The sequence below is a fragment of the Panicum hallii genome, chromosome 2 (assembly GCF_002211085.1).
Source record: "Panicum hallii strain FIL2 chromosome 2, PHallii_v3.1, whole genome shotgun sequence".
Classification (NCBI taxonomy): Eukaryota; Viridiplantae; Streptophyta; class Magnoliopsida; order Poales; family Poaceae; genus Panicum; species Panicum hallii.
This window is the reverse complement of record NC_038043.1, coordinates 49,796,680-49,818,501: the sequence shown is the minus strand read 5'-3', so window position 1 is coordinate 49,818,501 and position 21,822 is coordinate 49,796,680. Positions and strand designations below refer to the sequence as shown.

Below are 21,822 nucleotides of genomic sequence, written 5' to 3'. Positions count from 1 at the left end.
GCAGGTTGGGAACTGAAGTTAGCTTATCCTTCTTTATAATAACATGATCCTGCAGTATCACCTAATGAAGAAAACAAATTAAGCATAGAGAGACACCATCTTGCATAACCAAAAAATAGACATAATACACACGGAGAGATCGATTGGGGGAGCCTAGAGTAGCCATACCATAAGCTTCACGACGCGCTGGATGATAATCTGCGCATTGGCAGCGCTCCAGCAGAACTGCAAGTCGTCCTTGGGGGTCGTCGCCAAGAGTAGCTCCTTAAGCTTCTCCTTCCTGATGATGGCGCCGATGTGGACCAGGCATTGCTTGGTACTCCATGGGGGGCTCGTCGGAGCACTGAGGTCAATCTCGCACTGAGGTCAATCTCGCCGATCGCGTGCAGTGCACGCCTCAAGTCCCGCCTGTTAGTTTGATCTCCCGGAGACCATTGGACCCCAACGGGCCCGATGGGCCTCCTCGCACCCGCGCCCTGATCGAGGGCCGCCCAGCGCGTTCCTAGCTGGTGGGCCTCCGTCGCGCTGCGCTATAAAAGAAAGGTGGGGGCCAGTGGCACGTGACACGAAGTTCGTCGCCGCCGCCACCCCACCGACACCGTCAGCCCTAACCGATCTAAGGAGGCGCAGCAGCGGCGGGAAGTTCCACCTGCGGCCACCGTCAACGCACCGCCTCGACCCGTGCCCGCGGCCGCGACCCGAGCCTCGGCCACCGCAAGCACCAGCGTTGCCCCGACCATGGCGGGCACGTCTGCATCGCCCGCAACGCAAGGACACGAAGGTATAATCCCGTACCTTTTCTTCTCTCCATCTCTCCGTGCTCGGCTTGTTTTAGATCCACTCGAGTTCTTCCGATCCACTTCATCAAGTAGTCGATCCCGAGTCTAACACCGCCCTGACCCGAGAACACCCTGTACAACAACATACGATCCACGTCAGTAATCAGTTATAGTGATTAGATAGCAGCCTATACAGCTCTGATCCCGCCTATGCATCACTGTTATCGCTTTACGGTGTCGACGCCGTTACCAGACTCGAACACCTCTGCTTGGATTCCTGCGAGCAAGCAGCTCCGCGCTTCCGCCCTCTAATCGTTTCCTGTGGAGGACAGCCTGCAGGCGCCCTGCCTCTCTCCGACGAGAAGGAATCACCCCCTCTGATTCTGCTCTGTGCGAAAGCTGCTCCTATACCCCTCTGGTCTCCCTGCTCGAGCAGTTGCATGGCACTCTGTACTCCAGTTTCATTCGTTGCCGCCAAATCAAACTTCTGGATGCAAAATTGAACCGGCATATCTTCAAATCAAACTTTTCTTCATCAAACTGAGCTCTCAAACTGTGAACCGAACCCAATCAGATTCGAGTTCAGATGCCCCTGCCGAAAATCGATTTTACATGGCCTAAATGAAGTTATCCGATGCTGCTTCGCGCCTTCGCCATTGCCGCACCTTAGAGCTCTGCACCGGTAATGACCTCTCAAAACTGCACCGAATGGATCTGCACCCATCCAAATCAACATCCCAGTCCCACTCCTCGAATCGAACTCCTGCTCGATCGAATCATGCACTTCTCCTCCGGATCATGCTCTTCAGGAACTCCTCGCAACTTGGGAGAAGAAGGGGAGGAAAGAGAGGAGAAGATGATCAAACAGACGAACGAACGAAAGCTAGCTTGCTGTCCGAGCAAGGCGAGGCATGTCCAAAGCCGGCGGCTACCTAATGCTCTGGTGAGGAAGCACTTGAGCGACTCGGTCGGACACAGGTTTCATCAATCGCAGGAGGAGGGAGGAGGGGGCGCGGCACGGAACTGACCGCGTCGAACGCCACCTCGAAGGTGGTCTGGAGCAGTGTCTTCTGGACCCAGGCAGCGATGTAACTGTTCGAGCGCAGGTCGGAGAACTCGGCGGGCTCGGTGGTGTCGTCGGCGGAGAGGTCGGCGGCCTCCTTCGCGGCGGCGAGGTCGGCGGGCCCGGCGGAGAGGTCGGCGGCCTCCGTGGCGTCGTCGTCGTCGTCGTCGTCGTCGTCGTCCGGGAAGACGTCTCTGTGCGTCGCCCCGATCGCCACGACGCCGTGGCGGCCCGCTGTCGAGGATGATCCTGCGACCAGGGCCTCGGTCGCGTAGTGGAGCGCGGAGCGGCGACGAGCGCCGCGAGGAAGCCGCGGGCGCGGCACCGCGTGGGCAGCGCAACGGAGCCGCGGCGCGAGGAGGCCGGCTGCGGAGCCCGGACCCGGAGGCACGAAGCCGAGGCGCACGGCTATGCCCTCGACGGCGCGGACTCCCACAGGGAGCCGAGCACCAACGACGCCCGCGGGCGCCAGGACGAGCCGCGCCGGGCCGAACCCCATGGCGGGCTCGAGGAGCAGGAGTCGAGGGGGAGACCCGAAGCTGGTGGGGGGAGCGGCCATGGCGTCGCCGCGTCGGTGTGCGATGGGGCGAGGCCGAGGAAACTGGGTGCGGTGCGGCCGGGGCCGAGCGGCGAGGAAGGGAGGCATGGGGAGGAGGGAATGCCAGTGCCCGGGCAGGGAGGCGGTTGCGGCGTTTTTATACGCACGGAAGGGGCGGGGGGGGGGGGGGGCGGGGTGGGGTGTGGTGCCGCTCGACTTGGGTGGGCATGGCGGAACGGCGGCGGAGGCTCGCTAGCTGGCTGGATGGATTGGGGCCTTGGGGGCCAAGATGCGTGTGGGTCTCGGCTCCGGCCCCACTGATGGCACCGCTGGCGCTCGCGCGGCGTGGAGTTTGTTGGGGCCGCACGGCCTGCTGTCAGCGCGAGTTTTTTTTTTCCCGCCGATGGCCGGCCTCGGCGAGCGTAAGTAGTAGGTAGTAGAGGCCGGCGAGACCGGACGGATCCTTCGCCTGCCTGAATGCCCGGCTTGGAGAGCGCGGCGGCGGCGGCGGCGATTCCAGGGTGTTGTGCCCGTGCAGTGCGTGTGCGTGCAAGATGATCGTTCGACGTTAGGTGCACGCGTACGTACGCATGCATGCGCAACCGGAACAAATATATGCGTGTGCTAGCTAGACTGCCAAGTCCGCGCCGGCCGGGCTCCAAACCGAGTGCCTGGCATGCATGCATGCTCCATGCGCACGTACCGATCGAATACACTTGGCAGGCACCACCTGCCAACCTGAGCATTATACCAGTATGTAACACAGTGTACGTGCCAAATCGGGGGCTGTTGGAGGTAACGCGCTACTGGAATTTAATTCATCACAGAAGAGCTGTGATCGTGGGCCGTCGGTGGGCCGGCCGCGCTCCCCGTCTCCACCGCCACCACTTTGGCGCCGCTCCACCGCCTCCCGCCCGCCGGCCACCCTCCGCCGCCGCCGAGCAAGCTCCTCCTTCTCCAACTTTGGCCGACCCCTCCGCCATCATACCTGCCCCGCCGCCGCCATACCTCACCGTCCCGGTGGGCGGCATCCCGCCTCGCCGCCGCGTGCCCACCGCCGGTCCGACGACCCCCAGTTAATTCTCTGTAGATTCGGCAGCACAGCAACCCCGGCAACCCCAAACCCTAACCCCGGCAGCTCCAGAACCCTAACTCCGGCATCCTCGGCGGTGCAGTGAGTGGCGGCAGCACCGGTGGGCCACTGGTGGGTCTTCTGCAACGGGTTGGATCGCACGCGCGTGACACCTAATATTAGCGGCCAAATCGAGCAGTCGCACTTACGCCAACAAGTTAGCATAGCAGTAGCATGCATGAAGCCCTCTTTCCTAGTAGCGTCTCCTAATCTCCTATGCTGCAAAAAGAAAGGACGTCGCTGGTTCTAAAGCAGGCTTTGGCCCAGCCCGTCCCCAGCATCGGCCTGCGCGGCCCGAGAGAGGTCCGCGCAGCCGTTGTTGGGCCTGTCCAGAGGTCGCCGTGGCTAGCTTAATGGGCTGTCTTTTGCAGTCTCGGTTTGGTTATAGTGACGGGCGGACGGCGCGGATGCGATCTAGGCACGCCGCGGGGCCATGCGGGCGCTGAAAACGTCAGGGGTGCCGGTGCAGGACGATGACAGGTGGGGACGCTCTGTTATGTGGCCCGCTAGTCGGTAGAAGAGGGAAATAGGAGTATCCCTGTGCGGTGACGCATGTGGGAGTGGGACCGACCCAGCTGGGGCCGGATTCACTGTCACGCCGCCCAGTCGCCGGAGAACGGCACGACTGCACGAGGGAGGGGGTCGAGCGGCTTGGCGGGCGACCCAAGGACCGGTCCGGGCGCGTCTCCGGCGAGGATGACTGCCTCGATCGGTCCGGCGGGGCAGGGCTGCTTAGAGTCTTAGACTGCTGCATCGTGGAGACAGACACGTACGGACGTACCAGCGCGATGCCTTCTGCGACCGTGGGTCGATCGGTCGGTTCCGTTCGTATACGCGGCCGCCGGCGAGGATATGCCAGCCTTGCACGAAGGTCGAAGGCAGCTGCATGCCCGGGTGCTTGGAATGGAACTGATGGCTGGGTGCGCCATGAAACAAAGGAAAACCCACGACCAGCCGTTAAGCCGACTAGGAGCAGATCTTGAGGTGATCTTGAACTGATCAAGAGACGTGGGGGACATGCACGAAGGCGGCTGGCAGGTCGGTGTAGCACGCGAACGAACATGCGAGCGGAGGCCGACACAGGTGCCCAGCCCAGCCCAGGAGGTCGACTGCACGCCCGGATGGCCCGGGCTGGGATGTCGGCAGGCTTTTAGCCCAGCGGTTGCTGCTGCTGCTGGGCTGGTCCAGAGGACAGATCCTTCTTCGATGTTAGTGAGGTGATGACGGATGACGGGTTTACGTGTTGCCTCTCGCACGCAAAAGACAACATGTTTCCCTTTTCCTAAAATGTTTCTCTTCGTTTGTTTTACTAATTACGATTACGACTTTCGAACACTACTCGTGGATGCGCTCGATCCAGATTGGATGAGAGCAGTGTCCGCTCTTCACAACTTCTTTCCAGACCAGGTAGGTTTTTATATATTAGCTGGTGGTGCAAGGTGAACACACACATAGCACATAGCGCACTCACACCACCACAGAGGCACACATGCCCCTAGCCTCCTACTCTGCTATAAAATTGACCCAATTTAGTTGAAATCGCGAGGTCCACGATTTTTTTAAAAAAATCACCTTTAATGAGTAGCTACCTGTTCGTCCTAAATTATTAATTATTTTATCTTTTCTACATTCATAATTTTTACTATACATCCAGTGCATAGTAAAATATAAGAATCTAGAAAACCCAAAGCAACTAATAATTTGATGCATAGTAAAATCTAAAAGTTTAGAAAAATCAAAACAACTAATAATTTGTGATGGAAGCAGTAGTTGACAATCTAGACTTTGTGCCACTGTGCATACGATGTGATTATTAAGTTTCTCCCGATCCATCCATCTATATATTCTCGAAAGGTTCATTCCCGTAACACCATACCTACCGGACCGACCATTCTGCAGTTGACCACTCTAGTAGTAGGAGGTTGGACACAGGAGACCCCACATCTAACCTAACAGCTGCAATTTCACTGTTCGCGCCGCAGGCGCATCCATCTCGGCATATTCGTCCTCGTATGCCGCCGTACAAATTGATTAAGCCAACCGCCGAGCGCTGGCAAGCCGACAGCGTACGGTCGCGACGCCCTAAACAAGATTATCCTCTCCATCGCCGGCGGTCATCAGCGCTCTGCTAATCTAATCGCCCTCCTCGTCTTCCGCGCAGCGTTGTTTACTTGCGCGTGGATGGATGGATGCTCGCTCTAGTTTATGACCTCTCTGCAGCTGTCAGTGCTGATCCTTGCAGGCCGGCTGCATGCTCTCTGCCTGCATATCCAAGTCGCAGTTGATAATATACGTGTGGCCTCCCTCAGTGGCTCCGGGGTTTATTACGAATTTAAAAATAACAGAAATTTGAGCTGGATTATTCCAGCTTTCATCTATCTCTGTTGGATTTGGCATCTACACTCTAATCAAATGTTTGACTACGACGCTGCTAGTATTATTTAACTAGCATGGACCTCCCAAGTCAGAGCTCGACGAAATTCAACTCCTGGCTTTCAAGATGGCTGGGTTTTTTCTCAAATATACCCCAAATTTATTTTGAATCCGGATATAGAGTTTAGGTCAAGTTCGATGAAATAAGTGGTGATGTTGCATATAGATTGTGATGGGAGGAGAGGGCGAGTAGAAACATGCAAATGAACTAATTTTTCCTATGCACGCTACAGATGAAATAGAGCCAAGTGCCAAAAAACTCAAGTCTATTCCTTTACTGCTATAAAATTTTAGGAATTCTTCTTTATGCTATAAAAATTTTGGTTTATATCTTTAGTGCTATTCCGTTCTTTTTTCCATCCATACGCTGTTAAATGAGGTGTGAAAAGATGAATTTGACTCTGACCCACGTATCTGCTCTCTCATCCCCTCCTCTCTCTCTCTCTCTCCCTCCCGCGTGGACTCTCCCGAGTTCCACCATCTCCACGCCGGCGGTCCTCGGTCCTCTGTCCACCATCTCCTAACCTGCAGGGCCCAACATGCGAAGGAAAGGAAGGAACCCTACGGCTTGGCCGGTTCGCCATATGGCCGGCGCTCTCGTACAGCACACCGAGGCCAAGCACGGGGAGGAGCCAGCTCGGCTGCAAGGCGAGCGTGAGGCGCACGCGGGTCGGCGGATGTGAGGGAGGAAGTGGAGGGCAGCTTGACCACTGCGTGGGCACGAGGCCGTGCGCGAGGGCGTCGGTGAAGCCGCAGACCGGCCGGTCTGCTCCTCCCTCACGAGTCATGCGGGGAGCGCCGGCGCCCGCCCCTCCCTCGCGAGCCGCGCGGGGAGTGCCGGCGAAGCCGCAGGCCAGCCCGCCCGCTCCTCCCTCGCGTGCCGCGCGGGGAGCGCCGGCGAAGCCGCAGGGAGACGACCTCGTGGAAAGGGGCCTATGCAGGGCGTGGCCGCATGCCGCGGGACAAGCGGCGGCCATGGCAGCGGCGCTGCGGGAGGGGCGCTAGGTTGCCGTGCGATCCCGTTCGGTACTCTGGAGAGGAAGAGAGGCGCCGACACGCCGGGGGCAGGGATAAATCCGTCTTTCCGCACCTTAGTTAACAGCATATCGATGGAAAAGAGATAAAATAGCACTAAAGGTATAAATCAAAAATTCTATGACACCGAGGGAAATTCCTGAAATTTTATGGCAATGAAGGAATAAACTATATTTTCTATGGCACTGGAAAATTGGCATGAAATAACCAAACCAGATTGCATTTGGCTAGAAATGCACCAAAAAGTGGAAAAATAAAGCAACGAAAACCTATCTAGAATCTTTTAAAAAAACTAAATATTGTCCCATTTCTAACATCCATGCAAGATTTCAGGTTCAAAATTTTCGCTCGAGAAATAAAAAAATCAAAATTTCAGGTGCATATTGCCGTCTAGTGCAAATGCATAAAAAATTTATAATTCTGCATCTCTCAAACCAAATAGCATTTGAACTTGAAATTCTTTATGATTCTAGATTTTAGCATTATTGGTAATTGGGGAAGTTCCAAAATCTTTGAGAACTTGTACATAGGATTTCTATTGAGTTTGCACCATTTTCAATTTTGGTGCATTCTAGTGTAGATGCACCTGATATGGACCTAGCAGGTACGGGCATGGTAGTTATAGTCAGGGACATCTTTTTAGGATCATTGATAACAAAATACTGTTAAAATTTTTTATGTAATAAATTTGATTCCACAACCACAAAACTGACCCTTACAAGTAATCTGATCTTGACTTTTACTTCGCGGCCAGTAGCATGGTCAGAAGCAACCTATTCGGGAGTGTTTGCCACCTCTCTTATGAAAAAAACCATTTTAAAATAATCTCCACAAAATTAGTATTAAGTTTGCTGTAGTTTAGCACTAGCAAAGTAGGTAGACAAGTAAAATCCAAGTGTATAACTACTCTTGGTTCCATAGGCGCTAAGAAAATTTTTCTTTAGTAGTCTATGCATGCATGTGTTAGTCTCCAACTATTATTACTAATACGACCCCTTCTTTAGTATAACAGCATGATTATGAATGATCTAGTTGTTGACTAATTAGAGACTTTAAGCAAATAAGCTTATCCACACAACTGGTACAAGCTTGGGGATTGTACTAATAGTAGTTAGGATTGTACTGATAGTAGTATAATACAGTAATAAAGGACGATTCGGTATCAAAGTTAGCAATCAGTAGTGAGTCATGCACATGCACTCAAATTGTTTTAAATACCAATAGACGACGTAGAACGATTCAGCTATATGAGTCAATATTTTAGATATAGAGCTTATTTCCACTAACTGCAAATATATAACATTATGCCACTTGTGTTATTTCAATTTATAGACACTGATTTAACTCTTGTAGTATTCTACCGACAACGACTCTTATGTGTTGACTGTCACATGATAAAAAATATATTGACCATTGCTATAAATTTCATCCAGCTCTAACTGCTATATTAGAATTATCTTAATAATTTTGATATTATAGCTTCTAAGCATATAAATATCCTTAATGTGTTCCAAACCAATACCTAGAGCTCACAGTTCAATTTCTCTAATAATATATTATTTTTTCCTTAATAGGCAAATTTAGTTGGCCATCTTTGATCTTTGTGTCAAATAGTTTAGTGAGAGTGAAATATAGTAACCCTGAAATGGATTAACCCAATTGCATATTGATAATAAATATAGCCCTTAAAGTATAATTAATACAAATCTTTAATTGGTAAATAAATAACTGCTATAGCTAGAACTTTGTAGCACAAATTTACTTTCCTCTCTACTTCGAATAGTGTAATTTTTTTATGCTGAACATATATAAGACAAGTTAAAAGTGCAACTGCTCATCATATCATTTTAGAGTTCACCAAAACTAACATGTATGAGCTAGGTTAATTAGGGCCCGTTTGTCAGGAGGAGCCAGAGCCGGCTGGAGTTCTTCCAGACACGCTCTTAGTACAAAGTCTTGCAGTGTGAGCATTCTTCATGGAGATAAGGTGGTGATATTTTTCTTTTGTCTTTCTACACTCACATTAGACTTTTTCATTGTCGTCTTACATAGGAATAACGGAGTTTTTCAATGAATGACATAGACCATTTCCAGTTGGGATCGGAGTTTTATTCGTCGTTTATGAGAGTGCCACAGCATCTAAAGAGGCTTGAGTAGGTAAATGAAATATGGCCTCCAATGTATATTTTTATGGACTAGCCATACCATTTAATTACGGAAAACATGAACCAGTGCATAATAGATTGTCCAAGAAGAGAAAATTACAATAAAATAGAACAAAACATTCCTCTCCAATGCATCTGTATTGCAAACATGGCCGCTCTATATTGCCCGATCACCGTTCAATTACTGCCAGTTGAAGAGAGAACAAATAGACAACCAAACAAGATATGGACAAATCCTAATTGAACTTTTGTTTCTGATCGTCACTGCAATAGTCATCTCAAAGCATGGATCCACCAGGACCGATGGAGAAACGTGAGCTAGGCCACACCTCGAGCTTGACGTAGAGCTACTCTTGCGTCGACATATTGATACTCTAGAAATTCCATGATAGATTAACGAGTAGGTAAAATGACCTTAGTTATCCTTATCTATTAGCTATATTGGGCACAAATAATTTCTGCATGCACATGCACAATCTAATAAAAAGGGTAAAATGGCTTATTTTTTAGATAAATCTGAATCTAGACTGACCTGCTTTTAGAACACAGAGAGTTGATATTTTGAGAGACGGGTTCAACAATTTTTGTGTTTCTAAGGAGAGAAGTAAAGGTATAAAAATTAGTGTTAAAGAACTTTTATGTGGATACTGGATAAGATTCCCACGAGTCTGAAGTATTATTTATAGCATAGCTTAGTGCGACGGAGTCCTCATTCCTGTCCAGGTCCACGCTGAACCTGGCTGGAAAAGTAACCCGTACTAGAATTTAGGATCGGATAAGATATTGCCGCATTGGAACCCCACCTGCCGCTTCGGCCCAACGAAAAGACAAAGTAATAGATCTTGTCCAGTCAAGTAGTATATTTACACATTTTCCTTGGGTGGCAAAAATAATTTCACTAGTGCGTGGCAGCGTTTTGGTGTAATCATGGTTGAAATGTAGTAGTGGTTTTTTGATATTTGTTTCTTTCATAAAAAAGTACCAGTAGCATGGCAAACTAATTACAAAGTCTGCGTCTTCTCCTAAGGTGTATACAGTGCTCTGCAAATTGCCACACAGCAGGAACGCTTTTCTCTGTCTACTACTCTCTACGTATTGGATCGGAGTAGGTTTAAAGTTTTCTCTGAAAAAGAAGACTACGTACAAAAACCATAAAGTGGGAAATATTGTCGGTTGTTACACTATTATGAGACAAAGACATTGATAGTTTCGAACAATCAATTAAACTAAAATGTCATTAAGGCATGTGATGTTCTGAATGAATATATATTGATCCCATGTTATTACGTACGTGGTGATTTCTCTGCCTTGACAAGTTGGATAAACAGTATTTTAGGAAAGAAAATGTTCTTTTTAGCCAAGAAAATAGCATAAAGTTAGACACGGACATGTCACAGCACGTGAAGGCACTTTTACAGATCCAACCTTTTCAGAGCCACTAATTCGCTGTACTCCGCTGTTAAATTTATTCCTTAGCATCCTCGCAAAAAAAACCTTATTCCTAGTATTTGGATAAATAGTAGGAGTACTAATTCTGATTCAGGTGTATTTTATAAGTATACGCACGAGCTGTGAAATGGGAGATCAACTGTTTAACTGCATGCACTCTTTTACTGTATCCTCTAGATTAGCTTTTGGTAATCATGTGTTTATAGCACTAGAAAGCACAAAACCTTAGAGAAGCATGGTTATTAGTCTAACACTAACAGCCTGTTGCAGTGTTGCTTCTCTGGTCTCACGATGAGCTCATTGCTTCCAAATGTAACATGCTAGGAGGAGTACAGACAGTCATTAGCAAGTGCCAGAAAACAATCATAGAGTATGCTTCGTCTACGAAGGAATATGCCCCGAGATGCCATGCAACCTCTAAGAAAAGAATTAGATGCCACGCGTCCACCTGGAATGCCTCTGTGTCTTTATTGGGATGTAGTACACTACCAACTGATAATGTTCAGAATATTTTGTGCGGATTATTCTAAAGTATCATTTGACTTATGTTGAAATGTCTTTTGTAAATAGTGATGTGTGAATAGTATATCCCAATAGCAAATTGTTAGAAATCGATATGCTTTTGGATAAAATATCTTGAAGACAAGCTCGGAGTTTTCAATGGGTACAAGAGAAGAGGCACACCGAAACTACCTCGCTTTTAGCTGGACTTTTCCTGCTACTTTTTTCTTTTAAGATTACACGGTATAACTCACACACTCATGCATAATCACCTTTATCAACATACGTATAGAAACTTTTAAGACTGGATCGGCAAATCCTCAAGATAAAATATTTTTATTGGAACGTCACCTACCACTGAAAGCACAACGCTGTTAAATCCTAGAAAATTTACTCTTACAGGAAGTTGAAACTAAAACTTATCATGCTACTAAGACTCTTATAATCACTAGACTACGTACAGGTACATATCTTTTTCACAACCTGAGGTGCTACCTTGTCTCGGTATTTTAGACCTCAACTTCATTTTAGGTCCAAGCCTACCCATGGCCCGGAGCCCGTCCACAACCCAACCTAATCGAGTTATTGAATGAGTTTGAACAAGGCTAACAGGCCCAAAACTAGCCTGAGCCCAATTCAAACTAGTAAAGGAGTATGTGCGGGATGGTATGAACGGATAGTGTGAGGGGAAGCTCTATTTTGAAGCTTGAAAATTGCACACACATATTATGTGTGAAGAGTTTGTGACATATGACCAAGTGAGTAGTTTAGGGGTGGCCTCCGGGTCTATTTTTCTTTGCTATTTTTTTCTCATGGTTCTAGTCACGAGCGGTGACAGATATGATTTTCTGCCACGGTTATTTGTTACATTTACCTAGATCATCTCTCATGTATGTAAAAACGTGGAAATGCGAGGCTACTGGCTAGGAACCATGAGTGATGACCCTTTGTGCAATTGTGCATGGTGCTACCTATAGAAGCATATTACTTCCTCTTATTACAAAATAATTGTATTTAGGTTTATTCTAAGTAAAAAATATTATTTGTGAAACTTCTTAACTTTGACCGGCAATATCTATAAAAATGTATTATTTCTAATAAAAAGAGTTTATATATGTTAAAATTGTGTCATCAGTCCATTATGCGAGTAAAATAGAAAAATACTGAAATTCTTAACCAACATGTACTGTGTTATTATAAATATATATGATGTATAATATATATATTTTTATATGCTAATCAATATATTTATGTGGCTTTCTGTAGCAATGCATATGCATATTTGCTAGTATATATTAAAAAAATTATTAGTAAACAGCGTGCTTTGGCCGCGTGTGCGTGCTTGTGGACATTTGGGGTGTTTCGAACGAAAAGAATAAAAAAATAAAAAATGAAGGAAGCATCATATATTCCATATCCGTATGCTTGGCCAAAAAGGAAATTCAGAGAAAGAGAGGGGCTGAAGTGCGAAGCCGGGCGCCTCGAATCCGGGCCCACGGCGAGCAGCTTCCCGTCTCCCCGTCTCATGACTCAGCACCACCTCCCCATCCTCCTTCTCTCTCCTCGTATAAAGCGCCGCAACCCACGACGGCGACGCCGCCCATGGGAGCTTCACCACGCGCCGCTGCCCCGGCTCCACGCCGCGAACCCTAGCCGCCCGCCCCTATGGCCGCCGAGTCCTGCGGCAGCCGCGGCGCCTCGCCCCCGCTGCAACCCTCCTCCGCTGGCGGCGGCGCGGCCGGGAGGCGGCGGAAGGCCGAGGCCTACGCCGAGGTGCTCCGCCGCATCCGCGCCGGCGGTTACGGCGGCGGCCTCCCAGAGTTGGAGGACGAGCTCTGGGCCCATTTCCAAGGCCTACCCGCCAGGTCCGCCTCTCTCTCCCCCCCCCCCCCCCCCCCCTGCATGTAGGCTGTAGTTGCTAGTTTGCTAGCACCTCTCTGCCAAATTTCGATGCGTGGCGCCTGATGCGTAGGACGCTGTACTGTTGGATCGCATGAAGGAGTTGATCTATCTTCTCCTGGCTCGATTATTCTCCGTTTCGGCTGTTGCGGCTGGGGCCCAGTGGATCGCACAGGGAGCTGATCCGCGCCGCAGCTGCTCGTCGCCGCTGTAGCTAAAGCTAAGGCTAGCGCCTTTTTGTCGCTGATAAGATTTGTGTTCGCGTTCACCGTGGCGCTTGTCGTATGGTCCACCATGGGCCATGGAAACTTTCGAGATTGCTACGTAAATACACTCGGATCAGGATGCAAAGATAAAGCTAGCCACTTTCTCTTTCGTGGTGATTAGTACATGCTAATTGGATTGATTAACGCGCAAGCTTAACTAGCCTAATGCTCTGCAGGATCTAGATTAACACAACCCAACTCGTCTTGCAGACAGTACATGCAGTACAACTCCTCGTAGTACAACAAGTTGCTGTTTCTTTTGCCTTTTCTCTTTAATCTTGTGAAGACTAGTTTTATAACACGATGCCAGTCTGGTTGGATGGTCGGCACACTGTTTAGAAATGGACGTTCTACTTCTATCTCTCTCTGAAGTATAGCAAACGTTTGTCTCATTAATTGACACTAGTAAATCTACTCATCTACTGGAGATTTCTCCTTCTCTTCTAAATGAGGACTGTGCGAGCAATTGGTGTACTTTTTGTTAAGCTTGGGCTGCTTGTGTAAGCACTAAACGGTCATTGCTTGGGCATTCCTCGTGATCATCACCATTTCATATTGGTCATACTATGCTTCTTGTTTTCTTCTGTACTTGTCATGTTGCTGTTTGCTTCTTTAGAATGGCTCGGCCTGTTTATCAGAGTATTTGTTGCAACATCGAAACAGCAAAGTTGCTCAGAAGGGTACTGTAGCGTTGTTAAATGTGTGTGTCTTACTGTAGCTCGCTGTGGCGAGAACTAGCAGTTATTTAAAAATTGCATGTCACTGAAATCTTATATTAGGCTTCCTTGACTATGAGATTGGACAGATACGCTTTGGATGTCAATGTAGAACGGGTTGAAGATGTCTTACTGCACAAGAAATTGCTTGAGCAAGCCCGTGAACCCATGAATGGGCTGGTCTTTGATATTCGTCCTTCACAGGTGATTAGCTCATACAGCATATATATACTTTATTTATTCATACTGACTAGTCATCAATTAGTGGCTATTATTTCCCCATCTATTTCTATAAATAACCATAATCTCTTCTGTAAAAGAGTCTTAGGCTATCTCTATCTAGTTTAAGGCCTCAAACTCACACAATTACACGAGTTGTGTTAGAAGTTGCCCTTTCTATTTTTTCTGCGAAATTCTGTTAATTAGTATGTTACAGCGTGCCATTGTCAAAACGAACTACATAAAGGCTGCTTTCTGTTTTATTCCATTGTATGGGTCATTCTAAGGCTTTTTCTTTAATTTTTGTGGCAGCTAGGTCTTTCATTGTATGTTGGATAACTGCTTTTGCGATAGAAGTTTGTGCAGTTACTTTTAAGCTTCTCTTGTCTTGTATGAATATGCATGAAGGGATGTATGCCCTAATCAGTTCTAGAATAACAAGTTCAATATGCACTTATTCAAAGGACATCTCATATATTTCTTTTTGTATATTTTCTTCTGGCATTTGTTTCTCTGATTTCAGTGCTCTCAAAGTAGATCACCCTCATAGTTCCCTATGGTTTCTTGTGTGTTTTTATCAAGAAACAGAGGGAGATAACATACAAAATTGCAGACTCGTCTTCTACGTAATTCTTACTGTATTAGTCGCTGTGTCCGTGCAGTACATGTTGCCATAGCACTATAGGAGTACTATAGTTTGAAACTATATGTAGCGGATATCAAATGTTATATATAAGAATTGATTAGGGATTTATTTAGCTTTTACTGTGTTTAATGGCAATAGCATTTTCTTACAGTGTGGAACAACTTTGAATTTGAGCCAATGAATCTCTTAGCTAGATGGTTGCAAATTTTTAGTCCATGAGATCTGCTAAACTTGTTCTGTTGTAGTATAGATATTGGTACTGTGAAATTTAGCATAGTATGTTTCATTGGCATTGCTATTAACTCACTAAATGAACTGCACCTTTATGTTGACAATGATTTAGTTTTAGGTTGTAACTCTGGAGGAAAACACTGGATTTGAGTCCTCAACCTCCTTTAAGCAAGAAGAACAAGATCCCCAATGCTCAGGATTTGCATCAAGAGATCGAAGGTGATTTGATCTAGTCTTCTTTGATATTATGCAGGCCACTTGTAAGTTTGTTAGCCTGTGTCCTTGAGATGATCTTTTAGTGCTTCTTATAGTATAGTTTAATTAGTTATTTTTTAACACTTCTGCAGTTTTTGCAGTAGCGTTTTATTTGCATTTCTCTCAATCTTTATGGAGCTTCTGTAGGTCTTATTATGTTTTAGTAATGATAAGTTAAGGGCCAATATTTTCTGATATGTAATACCATTACAGGCCTTTGCATGAAATTATATTTGCATGTGACGATAAGCCAAAGCTTCTTAGTCAGGTAAACCATCAACTTCTTGTCTGAACTGGAAAGTATTATTTGCATGGTAGTAGCATTTTGATATGATTTCATTCTGTCTGAGGCCACTTGATATAAGTTATTATATGACCTTGAAATTTGGAAACCTCAACCAGCATGGAACTGCTAACATGAGTGATGTTTTACTTAGTGTTTTAGTAGTGAGATATGCTGCATATGTAAGCTACAGCCATCCCATGGCTTGTTGATATGATGTTTTTCATGTGATTCCTGCTCTTTTCTGCGTAGTTATGCTTCACATCTTTACCCAATTTCATGTAGGATTACTTGTTTCAAATCTTGTTTTGTGTTGTATCTGTACATTTTCTTTGGATGCTGTGGATCCTTTACTACTTTGTAGCTTGTACTTTATGTTATCATCAGCAGTATGGTTCCAGTAGCATGCTACCCTACTCTTTCCATAAAAAACTGTTCACACACTATAGTTATATATTGATCAATTGGTTCTGTTTTCTAATTCTTCGTGATTCCACTTTGTTGTACACTTGGTTGCTTGTTTTGGGACAGCTATTAATTGTTTGGATGTCAAAGTTTTAGAAAACTGCAGTATAAAGAAACTGTGGTTTTATAAGCTAAAGGCGCGCAAAACCATGGTTTATAAAAAGGAGGTCCCGAGTGGAGTTTATAAAACTCCAAAAACAGACAACGGTTTTGACAATACCATGGTTTTAAAAACTAGAATGTTTGTTGCATCCAAATACCCAACAGCTTTTGAAAACCATAGTATTTTGCAAAACCGTAGTATTTATCTAATACTCCAAAAATACTTTGTATCCAAAGTTCCAAACAAGGCTTAAATGTTTACATCTTTTCTTCTTATCCAGTTAACCTCTCTTCTTGGGGAGCTTGGTCTTAATATTCAAGAAGCACATGCATATTCGACGAGTGATGGCTATTCCTTGGACATCTTTGTTGTTGAGGGCTGGGAGTATGAGGTAATTCAACTTTTCTGGGGAAAAGACAACTGAACAATCATTGTTTGACAGAGCCATGTATACCTACTATACATCTATCCTTTAGACAAGTGCACATTTCCTTTTTCCTGTCATAATTTTTCGTGGTTGTTTCACTGGTTACTGAGTTCCCTGGATTAGGGTGGGTTTTATAAACATGATGTTGTTTCTTGTTATGAGTGCCATCTTCATTGGCTTTCCTTTTCCTTTTTTTTTTAACTAAAGTCATGAATCCTTTTGGTTAGCAAAGAGGTGACAAACAAAAGAATAAATAACAACACAGGAGTGTTGGCATGAAGGGAAAATAAAATAGATTTCGTAGCTGAACCATGTATCTTGTTATTATATCGGGGGCAGTTATGACCGTTTTCCTGTGCACTTATGCATTAACTCAGGATCTGCAAAGGGACATATTTCGAGGTGCTGGTACTGATTTTTTATTTTGTTATTCCTCTCACAATATAGATGAAAATAGACGGTGCTAGGTGGGTCCTGGTTTATTTTCAAACTAAAACAAACTCTGGAAAAACCATAGTTGTCTTTCGACTTCAACCTTCTGCCAAACACTCTTCTTGACACCCTTCTGCCAAACACTCTTCCTGTTCATTGATACAATTCAATGTTGTTTCTTGATGACTTCATCTCTGAATTCTTGACAGAGATCGAAAGGATTCTACAGTTTAGGGTGGTAATCATTTCCAGAAATTTGATTTGAAAACACACATGATTTTGGACAGTTTATTGCTGGCAGCTACCAGAAATCACTGGATCTCACACACCAGTGGCTACCAATAAGGATGGTAGACCTACGCTGGAAAATAGTATCTTGGTTGTGACATGTTAGAAACTAAGAAAGCTTCAGAGTTGTAGCAAACTTGCAATGACCACTTGACATTTGAAACTGCATATGTGTTTGACCGATCAATGTTTGTTAGCCTTTTGTTTTATCCTCTTTTTCCAACAATGTCCAGGTTGACATTCTCCGAAATGCATTGAGGAAAGGCGTTGATAAAATAAAGGTAAGATGGCAGACCAATGCTTTAACTGGAATATGAATATATGATTGACTCCAGATTCCTTTCTATATAATATAGCAAGTCTCATGTTACTTGCTTCATGGTTTGTACAAATTTAGTGTATTGCTGATATAACTTCAGATTTTTAATTTGTTACTTTTCTCTTTACTATTTTTACACTATATTGTCCATGAAAAATAGTGGTTCCACTGCATTTTATTGTTTCTAAACAGTAAGAATTGTTCGTCAATCAAAATTAACAAGAAACTGATAAACTTTAGTGCCATTTAACCATGGAGCAACTTGAATAAGATAACACCAGCATTACTGGACCTTGTGCTGCTCATGCAATTATATCATCCAAAAACTTTATGTGCAAATGGTTACCCTTTTTTTTAAATACTAATGCAGTACAGAGCATGGCCGTTGGTCCAGTCGACGTCTGCTAGGATTGATCACCAGCCATTGGAGGTTTCTCCTCCATCCGACTTCGTCCAAATACCAGTTGATGCAGCTGATGTTTGGGAAGTTGATCCCAGGCTTCTCAAATTCGAACAAAAAATAGCGTCTGGATCATTTGGTGATCTGTATGTTCAAGAAGTAAATTGAAGTAGTTTCTCTTATTTATATGTAACTGACTTATTTGGTGTGCCATCAGATACCATGGGACGTACTGTAGTCAGGATGTAGCTATCAAAGTACTCAAGCCTGAGAGGGTTAGCGTTGATATGCTGCGTGAGTTTGCACAGGAAGTATATATAATGAAGTGAGTGATGAGCTTTACATATTCTTGGACTGAGAAAGTGGTGTAACTTCACTCTCTACAAAATACAACATTTTAGAGTGATGTTCCTTTATTTCTTTATGACTGCTCAAGCGAATTGCATTTACTATAATGACTTTGCATTTAAGAATTAATGTGATGCTAATTTAATAAAAAAGTATTTTTCATATTTCTGCAATTTGGGTTTACTGACCATGGGTATAAGAAGTAATTTTTACTTTGTTTGACATCATCTTCTCAATACAGCTTAATGATATATTGTATAAAAACATAGAAGAGCATTAGCCCCTTTTTTTTTCAATCTTGATGATTGGAAACTTACTGCTCCTGACATAATCATTACACTCCATCCCTCATTGTTTTTTTTAAAAATTGATTTTGCATTGTCATTCTCATTGATCTGTTCTGTCACCTTCTCCAACCATGTTTAATCCAATTTCTACAGAAAAGTTCGTCACAAGAATGTTGTCCAATTTATTGGTGCATGCACGAGACCACCTATTTTGTGTATAGTTACAGGTGCATAGGCCTAACACTGAATAATACCTCCTATTTTACAGTGCTGCTGCTTAGATTCTCTTGTGTTTTAATTTCTGCTCTATTTCTTTCTTCTCCCTCTGTTTGTCAGAATTCATGCATGGAGGGAGTATTTTCGACTTCCTTTACAATAGACGAGGAAGTTTTCAGCTCCCAGATGTGATAAGAATTGCTTCTGATGTGTCCAAGGGAATGAATTACTTGCATCAGATTAATATTGTTCACAGGGACTTGAAGACTGCAAATCTTCTTATGGATGATCAGGTACTTGGCTGCTCATCATATTATTAACCTTTGTTACAGCATCCGCAATAGGAAAGTAGAAGTCTGCTACAATATTCACTTCTCAGCATAGTGGAATATTAGCTTTGTCAGCAAAGGTTATTTTGGCCCTGATATCCTGACATTGTGAAGATACTTCTGCACCTACACTTATGTGAAGTTGAATAAAATATGGCGAAGCTCCATGGCTGTAATTACATATGGTAACACAAATCAAGAAATCATCTGCCTCAGATATCCTATTTTTCAGCACATCGGTCTATCAACTTATATCACAAATGCTTCACTATATGAGAATGCATTGGTGCGCAGGCTTGGCCAAAGTTGGCACTCACAACCCATAAGTAAAGATTGAACCAGGTTGCTTACCCTGAAACCAATCAATGTATCCATTGTATCTGTGAACCATGGCACTTGCTTTTGAGAATGTATCATGATCATGTCGACAGTCGACCTGGTTATGTTTGCTTGCCCTTGGCACTATATATATGTTCCGAAATATGTAAGCATATGTTACCTCGAATTACTGTGCCGCTTGAATGATATAGTAAGTGTTCCTTGGACTTGCATCTTGTTACATACAGCACTTATCTTGCAGGTTGTCAAGGTTGCAGACTTTGGGGTTGCAAGGGTTAAAGACCAGTCAGGAGTTATGACTGCAGAAACCGGAACCTACAGATGGATGGCCCCTGAGGTTGATTTTGCCAAATCCATGTTCTTAAACATTGACAAGCTCTTATCATTAAAAGAATCTTCCATGAAATTCGTCCAGTCTTAAATGTGGTTTTGTATCAAGTGGATTACAAAATGCCCAAATATTTGAACTTATTCTCCCTTGACCACCTGCTGAGAATTCTGCTTGAAGCAACAAATTTTTTGAGGCGTTTTAGTGTTGTATCTAAAACCTTACTTAGTTTGCAATGCCATTTTTCAAGAAATCAAATTAAAATTTTCTTTGAGCAGCTTGCGATACCTGAGCTATTGTGACATAATTCATTCTTTTTTGTTATTCTGCTTGATCTACATGAATGCTGCTTCACCAAGCCACCAGCTGTAGCATGCCTGAGTATAATTTTCTTATTTGGTCTGCCGTAGGAACCAATTAAAATATTATAAAAGAAAACCCTGATTATTATCAGAAAGTACCTTGAGAAAAGAAATCCAAAATCCTTTTGTTGGATTACACTGCGGGTCTCAACTAGAGTAAAATAGTGACCTGACAAGCTGAAGGTAGTCCAGCAAACTCTTATCATCTTTTTTTTATCTTTAGATTGCTTTCAGTAAGACATAACGGATAATTTATTGGCGTATTGGGGTTAATGAGTTCCTTAGGAGGTGTCATATTGATGCGCCATCTTCACTCTGCGCTTGATCTTTGTGCCACTGGAAGAGTTAAGCTTGTAGCATCTTTTTCACTAGAAATATTTGCAGGTCATTGAGCACTTGCCGTACGATCATAGGGCGGATGTTTTCAGTTTCGGGATAGTTCTTTGGGAGCTGCTGACTGGAAAGGTTGTTTACTCTCACCAGCCTTTTATTTTCAGGCATAATGGTAGTGCAGAATTGTGGTTTTGCTCATTGTGGAGTTGGCTTTTCCTTTCCAGCTTCCATACGAAGACATGACACCTCTTCAGGCAGCAGTTGCCGTTGTTCAAAAGGTATCATAACACATCAGTTACTGTGGTTTGTCAGAAAATAAGAAACATTATCATGCTACACTTCTATTTGCTGAAACGGAAGACAACAAAAAAGGCATATGTTTTTTTGAAAGACAAAAAAAGGCATATGTTGAATTGTAGATTTGTTTGGGGTGATGGAATCTTTTTCCGGTGCTTGCTGGATTTGAACTACTCCTTGGGACATTGCTGCAGAATTCCTGTTTGGGATACTAAGTATGCTAGGCCCAATATCTCTGCCTGCAGAATCTGAGGCCTGCTATTGCTGCTGATACTCATCCTATGCTTGCGGATCTGCTTCAGCGATGCTGGCAGAAAGATCCGGCTCTAAGACCAACCTTTGCAGAGATTGTGGATATACTGAATTCCATAAAAGAGGTTCGTTCGACACAAAGATCTACATGCATTTTGTCTGGTTTCTTTTTAATTTTATGCTCTTTTATTGCCAGGTGGTTCGGAGTTCTGGGCATCACAAGGGACATTCAGGTCGATCTCACTCTGGGAGGAGACGAGGCTGTTGATGCGGCAGTTTTGTTTAGTGTTCCACGCCTTTGTTTTGTCGCCCTTTCTCATTTTTCATCTTTGATCGATAGTGGTGACTTTTAGGCCTTACTTTTTCCAAAAGTTTCCTGTCTTTGGTTGTAGTTCAGCGATAGCTTCAGAATATGGCCATATGAGTTTCTTGTGTTCATTTCGAGAGGGTCTGTTACAACTTTTTTAATAACTTTTGACTAATGTTGCAAGAGGAGTTCCACTTTTTTGGCGTGTGCCCATTTTTTGTTTCTTCATCAACCTCATGCAATACAATACAACACTACAAATACGTTGCCATAAAGCTTGCATCTGTCCCCTGATTTTCCTCTATTCATCCACAGCATTTTCTTTCTTATGAATAGCGTGTCTTAATCTAATTACCCAGCTTGCCCTCAGCCAAGCTGCA

General features: G+C 44.7%; 1 protein-coding gene across 1 annotated transcript; it reads left to right on the top strand.

Moving 5' to 3' along the window:
• The first annotated feature begins 12,745 nt into the window (after nt 1-12,745).
• Nucleotides 12,746-21,653, top strand: LOC112879956 (serine/threonine-protein kinase STY17-like). Its single transcript, XM_025944400.1, has 15 exons — nt 12,746-12,960; nt 14,066-14,180; nt 15,191-15,291; nt 15,541-15,595; nt 16,459-16,569; nt 17,559-17,606; nt 18,015-18,190; nt 18,262-18,369; nt 18,833-18,906; nt 19,016-19,188; nt 19,805-19,900; nt 20,638-20,718; nt 20,811-20,864; nt 21,129-21,260; nt 21,332-21,653. The coding sequence occupies exons 1-15, from the start codon at nt 12,761-12,763 to the stop codon at nt 21,401-21,403; spliced, it is 1,596 nt and encodes a 531-aa protein (XP_025800185.1). The 5' UTR covers nt 12,746-12,760; the 3' UTR covers nt 21,404-21,653.
• Nucleotides 21,654-21,822: the final 169 nt, after the last annotated feature.